The sequence below is a fragment of the Phoca vitulina genome, unplaced genomic scaffold (assembly GCF_004348235.1).
Source record: "Phoca vitulina isolate PV1807 unplaced genomic scaffold, GSC_HSeal_1.0 scaffold3, whole genome shotgun sequence".
Classification (NCBI taxonomy): domain Eukaryota; kingdom Metazoa; phylum Chordata; class Mammalia; order Carnivora; family Phocidae; genus Phoca; species Phoca vitulina.
The window spans coordinates 49,651,227-49,662,335 of NW_022589706.1; the positions used below are offsets into that span (position 1 = coordinate 49,651,227).

General features: G+C 36.6%; 1 protein-coding gene across 1 annotated transcript in view; it reads right to left on the reverse strand.

Annotated features, from left to right (window-relative positions):
• Positions 1–7,027, reverse strand: part of LOC116628026 (transmembrane protease serine 11D-like) — a 49,107-nt gene extending 42,080 nt beyond the window's left edge. Inside the window, exon 1 of the mRNA XM_032398068.1 lies at positions 6,743–7,027. Within this exon, the coding sequence (XP_032253959.1) occupies positions 6,743–6,750 (8 nt within the window). The 5' untranslated portion in view covers positions 6,751–7,027. The remainder of the gene's footprint in view (positions 1–6,742) is intronic.
• Between the last annotated feature and the right edge of the window lie 4,082 nt (positions 7,028–11,109).

The window sequence follows — 11,109 nt, forward strand, 5'->3', positions numbered from 1 at the left end:
TTGCCAAAGTCCTTATCTGTCTCCTATCCCCACACCCCTCCTCCCTAGTAGACTGTAAGCTCCACGAGCCACAGCTGACTCTGAAACTCTACTAACTGGGTTCAAAGTCCGCATCTGCCACTTAACTTACTGTGTGAACCTGGGAAGTCACCGAACTTCTAGGTTTCCTTACCTGCAAAATGAAGGTACCAATAGTACCTACTTCCAGATTTTTGTGAGGACAAACGAGTTAAACATTTGTTAACAGAACTAGAATTCTGTCTGGTGCATGGCCCTGTGTTGGTGCGCGGTCAATCAAATAAACGAGGGCAAGCACTGCTGGTGATTAGTTCTCCACTGTATCTCCCAAAGTTTTTAATGGTCTGTTCTTTAAAAGGAGCTGTACAGGGTAAGGCTGGGTTCGATGATGGAAGTGAGGCCCTGTCTACACGGTAAACATGGCTCCTTACCACGGGCATGAAGAGCCGCACACATAGGGGTTCTGTCTCCTGAACCAATGCATCCATTTACTGGGTTTCTTCTATTTTTATATAAATATTCTATGAAACACCAGCCCTGTCCAGAAGCCTGTATTTTTAACTACTACACAAGTAATACAGAAAGATAATATAGTACAATGGTGATAATCATGACTTTTGTAATTAGACAGACCTAAATGACTGTTGGTAAATGACAAAACCCCTCTGAGCCTTAGTTTCCTAATTTATAAAATGAGGATAATCACATGCGTCAGAGGGTTGTGAGATTAAACGGGATGCTGTTTGTAAAGTACTTAGAACTCTGGCCCGTGTTCAGTAAGTGATAAATTCTACATTCTTCTTTTAGGTAGAACCCAGCTTTAGCTGTAAATAATGTAATTTTTTATAAATGGCATTTCTCAAGAGTGATAACATTCTATAGAATCACAGAATGTTAGCAATGAAAGAGAGCTTCAGGAATAACCACTCTGACTTCCCATTATGCAGAAGAAGAAACTGATCTGCAGAGAGATTAAGTGGTGCTATGGAGAGGCCTCTTGACTTTTTTGTCTATGCTCCTCCTCTGATATTTTATTGGTTTTTTTTGCAACCCAGGACATGGTGGGCACTCTATTAACAGTGTTTATTAAATAAATGTTACAAAGATCAATAACAATTGAGTACTTATAATACCATTCTGCTAAGCACTGGGGACATCTTGAAAATAGTCAAAAAGTTGTCCTTGCCTTAAGGCACTCCTGTCTTTCTGAGGGAGTATAAGACATCTGTTTGTTAGCAACATTTCCCACAGTTGACTCATTCTTTTTTTATTGAAACACTTTTTTTTTTCTTAATTTCTATGATTCCACACTCTTTGTATCCTTCTGGTTCCCCCTTTTAATGTCTTTTGCTGTTGCTTCTCCTCTACTTACCCTTAAATGTCTGATGTTGCTCCATGCTCTGTCTGGGTGTTCTCTTTTTTCTCTAGCTGATCTTATTCAATCAGCTTCAATTACCATCTAAACCAACTGCTCTCAAGTTTTTTGTTTTTTTTTTTTAAAGATTTTATTTATTTATTTGATAGAGAGGGCGAGAGAGCACAAGCAGGGGGAACAGTAGAGGGAGAGGGAGAAGCAGGTCCCCCGCCAAGCAGGGAGCCCGATGCGGGGCTCGATCCCAGAACCCTGGGATCATGACCTGAGCCGAAGGCAGACGCTTAACCATCTGAGCCGCCCAGGCGCCCCTGCTCTCAATTTTTTGCGTGCATACGAATCAATTGAGAAGCTTGGAAAAAGAAAGATTCTTGCATCCAACATCCAGATAGACTGTTTCAGTAGGTATGGTCTTGCTACTCAGAAACCTTCATTTTTTAAAAAGATTTATTTATGAGCTATTTCACAGCTGTAGGGCTGAGAACATTTTTGCAGTGGGATAAGAGGGAATAGGTTAAAGATAAACATGCACCACACTCTATGACCCAGAAAATCCATTTTCCGGATAAACTCTGGCACTTTTGTGCCACGAGATCCATTTGAGAATGTTCAGAGCTGCAGTATTTGTAATGGCAAAAAACCAGAAGAGCAGATACGTAAGTTAGAGTATACTCTTACAATGGAACATCATATAGCTGTGTGAATGAATAAATTATTACTATACATACTTTATAAAACATAATTTTGATCCCATTTATATTAATTTCAAATATAGGTAGAACTAAATGATATGTTATTTGGGGATCTGTCTTTGAAGAGTAAAACCATAAAGAAAATCAAGGACATTTAGATAACATGCCAGATAACAGTTAGATTGGGCAAGGTCGTTGAGAGGGCAGTTAATGGACAGGATATTACCTGGTGATGCTATTTTTCTTAATAAATGATGACTACTTTGGGGTTTGTTTTAATATTAGTCTTTGTGTGATACATTTCACAATAAAAAATTTAAAAAGTAAAGGGAGTGAATAGGAGAAGAAAATTGAAATGGAGGCAACGCATCTAGACAAATCTTTGGAAGAGTTTTGCTGTTGAGGGGAGGAAATGAGAAATAAGGCAATAGCTGGAGGAGGGATGTAGGTCAAAGAAGGATGTTTTGTTTTGTTTTATTGTTTAACTGGAGATAGTATGGTGTGTCTTTATGATGATGGGAATATTCCAACAGAGAAGCAAACTGTATGTTTTAATTCATTCTTTGCCGTTTTAAACTCAGGCAGATATCCTGGCTAAGAAGTAAGATCGTCAGAATAAAAATTTGTCTAGGTTAGAAAAAATACATTCAATGGCTCTTTTTAATATACTTGCTTGAAGTTTGAGCTCATATATCTGTTTATTAATCACTGAGGCACTTGTTCATATCTCTGGCAAATGGATACTGTAAATATTCAACAAATCTGCCATTTTCTTTCTGCTGAGTTAGTCATTAGTGTGTAAACTTTTCCAAAGTCAATTTTATTTTCAATCGTTTTAGATAGTTACCCAATGAATGGTTTTATTAGGATGGTGATTCTATTTTACATATCATAAGCATGTGCTGTGTTTAGACTTAAAGCATACTCTGAAAAATTGTGCCGTTATGGCAAGTTTTCTTTGCTCAAGAGAATGGGATCCTTCAAGTTGGAGCAATACGTTTTAAGGAATTGGATTGAATATCTTTAAGTTCCCTTACAATAGTCGATGTTGAGTTTTGTCCTCATGATTTATTTTAGGGGTATCAACCATAGCCGTGTTGGGGGCTGAAGCAGCATAAAAGTCAGGTAAGTAACAAATTTCTGAGGAAATAAGTTGGGAGTGTCTTCCAGAGGACAACCCCTCCCAGCCTGGACCACCTTTAGAAAAACATTCTGGCTAAATGTGGCGACTGTTTCAGCATGCAAGCTGAGGTTTTTGTGAGCAAAACTTGAACTTTAAATTCACATTTTTGGGGCTTTATGACTGTAAAGATAAGCTGACACTCACTTGTCTAATTTCTATTAAGAGATACAGACTTTGCCTAATGATTGACAATTTTAAGCATGGTTTTTGAAAGTTAACATAGCAATTCATAAAGCAGGATTGAAGCAACAGGCAGAGTTTGAAATGTATTTCTGACAGTCTTGGCTTTTTTCTCTACTTTTGTCTCATGTTGTTTTGGGCTGGAAGAAGGCAGGCTACCTGATGGGCTTTGGCATGTCCGTTTAGTCAGTTAATCATATCACAAGCACAGACAAAAAGGGAAGAAAATGTAAATCAGATTTGTTATGGTCTGAGGCATTCTGCTAAGACTTGTCTCTTCCTGAGTTCAGATATACTCCCTTACCTTGAGTCTCTCCTTAAACTGCATTCTGAATTCCAGCTTATAAATCTTTATCCTGTTTTTCAAACCTCATTTCATACTTTTTATGTAATGTAGTAGTCATAGACACTCCCTATGTAGACTTGACAAAAAATCTGGAGTACCCAGGGATTTGAAATGAATAATGATTATATTATGATAACGTAGCTGTCCAGGTTCCTGGGCCCTGTGGTACGATTTCCTTCTTCGGAGAGGAGTGAGCAGGGTGGGTAAAGAAATAAACACACCATTTTGTAACCTTTAGGAAAGGACAACCTGGAGGGATCTGGGGGTTTAATTTATATATAAAAGTAAGCAAACTTTCCAAGAGAGCCCATTTTCAACCAAAAGTATCACAGAATTTACCTGGAGATCTACCAAAAATTACCTAAGAATTACCTAGAATTACATAAAAAATATTTTACACACTTTTATTTCCTTTCCCTTTCCCAATTTGGATACCCTGCTTTCTCAGAGCATATGGAGGAATTGGAAAAATCATGGAGTTTGAGATTTAAATTGAAGATAGCATGGCATGCTTTTATGCTGACAGGAATATTCCAGCTGAGAAGGAAACTGTATGTTTTAATTCATTCCTTGTAATATTAGACTCAGGCAGATGTCCTGGCTTCAAAGTAAAATTGTCAGAATGAAAATATTTCTGATTTTAACTCCCTCATCCATTTAAGTATGCCTTCCCCTTTCCACTGAAAAGTCTGCTCTTTATTCAGGTTGACAGAAGGCATAGTTTTCTAATCACGGATCCTCAAAATGTTGGATGCGGATCCGTAAGTTATTTTCAAAATTTCATCAATTTGGCTTGGTAACCCTGATGATCTCATTCTGATAAAACCAACCAATCCATGAACAAAATCAATTGGGAATGATATAAATTTTAGGTTAAAAAAGGAAAAACAAATTGATTTTTAATAGATGCAGACTATTAAGAAAGAAAATATTTCAGACTGTGATCTGTAAAAATCAAGGTTTCAAAGAAGAGTCTTTTGTAATTGGAAATTTGGTTCTGATTGAGTGTCATATTTCATGTAAGGATGAATCAACTTAGGAATTAGATTGATTCAAGGCATTCCAAAATTGTACATCTCTTTCACTATTTGCATTATCTATCTATCTTTCTTTATTTTCCTTCGAATGATATTTTGATGTACATCTAGCTGCTTATAAGGGTCAATTTTTGAAAAATCAGAGAAATTTCTTTACAAAATGAAAATACAAATGTTTCAGCAAAATGCATTTCAAACTGTATAGTGATTACCAAAACAATATTACATTGTTATAGAAATTTAAAAAATAATGGAAAAATATAATTCATAAGCTTACCACTTATCTTTTAAAGATTTACATATTTATTTTAGAGAGAGATAGAGAGCGGGGGAAGGGGCAGAGGGAGAGAGAGAATCCTGAATCAGACTCCCTGCTGAGTGGGGAGCCCAACATGGGGCTCCTCAGGGGACATGACACGGGGCTTGTCGTGGGGGCCCGATTCCAGGTCTCTGAGATCATGACCTGAGCCAAAATCAAGAGCTGGCCCCTCAACAGACTAAGCCACCCGGGTGCCCCAAGCTTACCACTTTAATACAACAAATATGATTAGTGTTTTATGTACCTCATTAGACTTTCTCACATGTATACTTTGTGAAGTGATAGTCAATGAGTAAATACAATTCTGTGATTTTTTTTTGCATAAAGTAAGGACAGATACAATATATAAATTCATAGGTTTTTAACTCTTTTAATGAATTCATCATATCCATTGTGTAATATGAAATTATTTTATTTATATTATTGTTAATTCTTAATTATTTATTGTTAGAAACTTAGATGGCTACCCATTTTTCACTTGTGTCTATATATATATATATATATTCAAATGCGCATAGTTGTACATATATTTTACTAAAATAATTTAAATTTTGATTGAGTTTTCTAAAGTTTGGTAGACTTAGAGTAAACTCAGCTACACTTAACATAGCCAACACATTACTTATGCTTTTACCACCTTTTTAAAATGACTTAATATCACATTTTTCTGTGTTAATGGAAAAACAAAATGAACAATATGTTCGTTCATAGATGCACATACAAACACATCAAATTATGTAGTGATTTTGAGATTGTACCATCTGACTGTAGATGATACCACAATTTGTTGCTTTTTTTATGTGAATGTGCATGAAAATCAGTATTCATTAACTAAAAAGAAAACTAAACAAATACTACTTTTTCTTAAGTATCAATAAGAATTTACTTGAAAATAATGATGTGGTAAGTATATGAAAAGTAGACAAATACTATCTTATTTTCTTTCTTTTTTTTTTTTAAGATTTTATTTATTTATTTAACAGAGAGAGACAGTGAGAGAGGGAACACAAGCAAGGGGAGTGGGAGAGGGAGAAGCAGGCCTCCCCGCAGAGCAGGGAGCCCGATGTGGGGCTCGATCCCAGGACCCTGGGATCATGACCTGAGCCAAAGGCAGACGCTTAACGACTGAGCCACCCAGGCGCCCCACTATCTTATTTTCTTAAAGAGGACTTTAGATTTCATTGTGTATTTCATACCCAGTAATGATACAGAAGTCACAATACAGAATCCTGGAAAAATTCTAAAGCAACAGAGGAATTTTTTACTGATTATATTTTTAAAATCCACACATCACTTTTTGAAAAGTAAAGCATGAGAGAACAAAAACACTTCCTTATTTATAGGTATGTTTTCATAATCCTAAGCTGTCTCTTTACATTTACTCATTTTGTAAAAAAAATCAGTCATGCGGTAAGCACCTTATTTAAACAATATCAAACATGTTATCTAAACAATATAAGTTTCAGTGAAGTTTCTGGAAAAGTAACTAAAAGATTGCTAGACACAGTCAAAATTTCTTCAGCTTCTGTATATTTTTCACATGCTCTAAGATACAGTAAAATTTCTAAAACTACAGAGACGAAAACAGGACTTACCTATACATTTTGATCCTGAACAATGAAGAGATCCTCTCTTCTGCCTATCCAACTTCTTTGAGATTTCTACACAAATGAATGACTATCATGCATTATGTGTGATCCTATGAAGGAGCTGAAGACAAAGGAGGAAATCCCACATGATTAAAATCTAACTTGCTAAACAAGTCTGAAGGAACCAACTTGAACCAATAGCATGACCTGTGGAATGAAATCAGAAACAGGGAATTTCACAACTGAGTAAGAATTTTATTTATTGTGGTAAATTGTGACTAAACATGATAACAGATGATGGCTATTTCATGAAAGCTTGCAACTACTCCACGTGCTCTGGAGTCATTATTTTTAATTCAGGAGGATGTGACACTTGCCTGTGTTATGTTGTCACACACCTCCTTTTTTGCCACAGCAAGCTGAGGGTGATCAGAAAATACTTTCTAAGCACTAATGGGTACTACTATCTCTGAATTCCCCCTTCTCTGTGATAAAATACTGTTCTTCTGGTAGAATATGAAACAGAGATTCAGAGAAGTAATTGAATAAGTGTACAAGTTGTGGCAAAAGCAAGCAAAACAGTTGGAACTAAAATTGACTTTGTCTTTTTCCAAATATGTCCTTTGAAAAAAGTATTCTAACTCGCTACTGCTGGCAGATGAGTGGACGGTGGAGTGTGGTAAGAGCACGTGCGGGGTGAGGCTAAGGGGGGGACGTCGGCAGTGTTTGCAGGCCAGGACACACCCCGTGAAAACACAGAGGCGAGAATAGCGCAGAAGTGAGAAAAGACATCTCTGTCTCGTGTGTCGGGAAGGAGGAGGAACTATATCTGGAACGTCGTGCTGAGGTGACTTTGTGAGATATACTGCCTACTAAAGAACTGGAATGTGTAATGAGATTGGGTACTAAAACTTAAATTTTAGTCTTAGTTTACTCACCAACTAACTGTGTAGCCTAAGAAAAAAAATCACTCACTGCTTTATGAATCTGACTAACCTACTGAGAAAGAAAACTGAATCAGGTGGTTTTAGAGGACTCTTTTATACTCAAATTCTATGCCTTTATCTTGTAAATCACTGATAGCTAATGGCTAATGAATTCACTCTAGGACTGCAATTAGGCAAGTGTTCAATTTCTTACACATTTTTTATATAATGTGCACATCAGACAAGAGGCACTGGAAGGAGTGGGCTCCTCTCCACCCTTCCCTTACATATTTTCATTAGATCCTAATATCTCATGCCTGATATTCTGATGGTTTTTTTTTTTTAGTAAAAACAATGAAAAAATATTTTTAAAACTTTTGAAAAAATTACCTAAACAAACCATTTTCATTTTGCATGTTAACCTTTAAGTACTTTTAACATATACAAGCTTTTTTCATACAGTTATATCATAGTGTATAACTTTGTATTATGCTTTTTATTCCTAATGTAATTTTTATAAGCATACCCCTGTGCTATTAAATTTTTATTTCTAGGAGCTGTATATATTATTTTAGTAGCTGTATACGTACCTAATTATTGTATAAAATGTGCATTATAACTTTTTATTTTGATGTCACTTCAAACTTAAAGAAAACTTGCAGATACAGTACATAGATTCATCAATTATTAACAATTTCAGTGGCTGCATTTTAAAGGATGAATCATCTTATACTGAATAGATTTATCATAAAACACTGAAAGCATCTCCTAATGTATTTAGATATTTTCTTTTTTTAAACTGCAGGTGATTCTTTCTTTTTTTTTAAGATTTTATTTATTTATTTGAGAGAGAGAATGAGAGAGAGAGAGCACGAACAGGGGTATAGGCAGGGGGAGAGGCAGAAGCGGACACCCCGCTGAGCAAGGAGCCCAATGCGGGACTCGATCCCAGGACCCTGGTATTATGACCTGAGCCGAAGGCAGACTCTTAGCCGACTGAGCCACCCAGGTGCCTGGAGTAGGTGATTCTTTCAAGGACCATCTTCACCAATATACTTTTTATTTTTCACTCCACTGCTAAATTTTCCCTTGAAATAAGTGGAAAGGAAAAATAATTTATTGGGCCAAATTATATAAATATTTTAATGGCTTTTAAAAATTTACTTTTTAAAAAAATAATTTTTTTCAAAGATGTGAAGTATTGTCTTCTGGTGTGTGTTGACAGCACTTTCCCCCAATGATGCATGCTCTTTCTCCTCCATCTTTGTATTTCCTGGAGCACTTAGCAAAGGCCTTTTTTAGTGAGTAGGTGCTTAGTCAACACATATTATTTAAATGTCCAGTAATTGAGTGTATTAATGCAGACCTTAGTGCCCTATCACTATTCACAACAGAACTTGGGAGTGAGTCAGAGGAGTGGCATGGGAAAAAAAAACTGCATTCAGTCCGAAAGCGACTTCCTACTTGCCTGTGATGATGATCTCAACACAGAAAGAGAGGTGGGGAATGAAATTATGGTTTGTGAGGCAAAGGAATTGCTCTTACAGGGCCTAGTTCGAAAGATGTTGAGTCTTAACCTTCAGATCCTCAGGGAGTGGCAGGATAGGTCTTGACTTTTCTGTTCTTAAGGGGAAGCCATTGTAAGAATAAGGAGTATAGGATGACATTATACCAAAAATATCAGAATCTTCTTTTTCCTTGTCATATGCTTGATTTTATTCCTCCAGTTGTGCACTCACAAAACCAAGACAACCCAACTTAGGAGGACTGACATGAACAGGCTTCAGGGAAATAGAAGAAATCATTTATTTTAGTGGAGGATAAATCATGCAGTGTATGAGCCATCAAGATTGGTTCTTTTGCCTGCCTAGGCCGAGGGGGGAGAGATCATGGTAAAGAGACTATCTCCAAATATGCAAATGTATGTTAATAAAGCCTTGCTTTGACAGAAGTATGAATCATTCATTGGAGCCCGTCATAACAATATAAGCAGAGAAAACAACCAAAAAGCAGATGATCTAAGAAGGTGTGAGCCAGTGGTGTCTTCTTTGAATTTGGAGCTTAAATGTTTAGTCATCAGGTTCAGGGTAGCACAGTCATATGGCTATGGTTGGTAATGAATGTGTCATGAGCTCCCTCACAGAATTATTATATGGTTAGAAAAAGAAAGATAATGGATGTGCCCACCATTTGAGAGTTGTAAAATGTTATTTAAATAGACACATTTACGTTTATTGTAAATGTCAATTTTATTTTATTTATTCATTTTAAAAAATTATTTATTTATTTATTTGACAGAGAGAGAGACAGCAAGAGCAGGAACACAAGCAGAGGGAGTGGGAGAGGGAGAAGCAGGCTTCCCGCCGAGGAGGGAGCCTGATGCGGGGCTCGATCCCAGGACCCTGGGACCATGACCTGAGCCGAAGGCAGACGCTTAATGACTGGGCCACCCAGGCACCCAAATGTCAATTTTAAAATCAGGTAATAATTGGATTTTGTTTGTGTGGCCAAGTTTAATTTTACATATTACCACTTGTAGGTAGTTAGAAATTAGGGAATAAGTATGTCCCACCATGTTTCAAAGGCTTTTGTCTATTCAGAAGGCACGTTGTAGTGGAAACAGTACACTCTGGAGTTAGAATACACCTAGAGTCAAATTGAAGTTCTTCTGCTTCCTACCCAGCAGGGTTCAGAAAAGTTGTTTATGAGCCTCAGTTTTCTTATGTGTACAAATGGAGTTAAAGTACCATTCTCATAGAGTTGTAAACATTATATTCAGTCAAATCAAATCAAAGGAATGAACAAATGTAAAGCACCTGGCATGTTCAACATGTAATGTAGTCATTCCCTCACCTCCGATGTTCAGGGGAGTATGTATATGTATGTGTGTAGGGGTCACAATTGCTTGAGACATGGAGGGCATGTAGTTCGAAAATTGCCCTGGGTGTTTCTAAAATCCCCACCCACCTAGATTCACGCATGTGATCTTGCTTCTCCAAACCAATCTTATTCCTAAAGAGTTTGTTCAAACATGGTTTAAGTAATCCAAAGCTTACTACAACCTGTGATGGCTTTCATGTTGGCAGCCAGTGATTTTTTTTTTGTGCATTCCTCATGTACATTTTTTAAACCAGTTTCTAATAATAGTAAGAGATTAAAGACACATCTTGGTCATGGGTTCCTTTTTATCTTGTTAAAGGAAGAAGTATGTATCATTTACCTCTCTCCTAAGGTCTCCACATTGATCTCCCTTGGGCTGCATAGAATCATTTTCTCCTATGGAGGGTAATTTCCTGCACATATACACAAATTTGATTCTTGCATTTTTTCTCTACATTCAGAAAAGCAATCAGGGCAAATTAATATAATACATGTTAATACACAATGTAAGTGATCTTATAAACTGAAGGTTCTGGCTGATAAACCCAATTAAAATTATCCAGTATA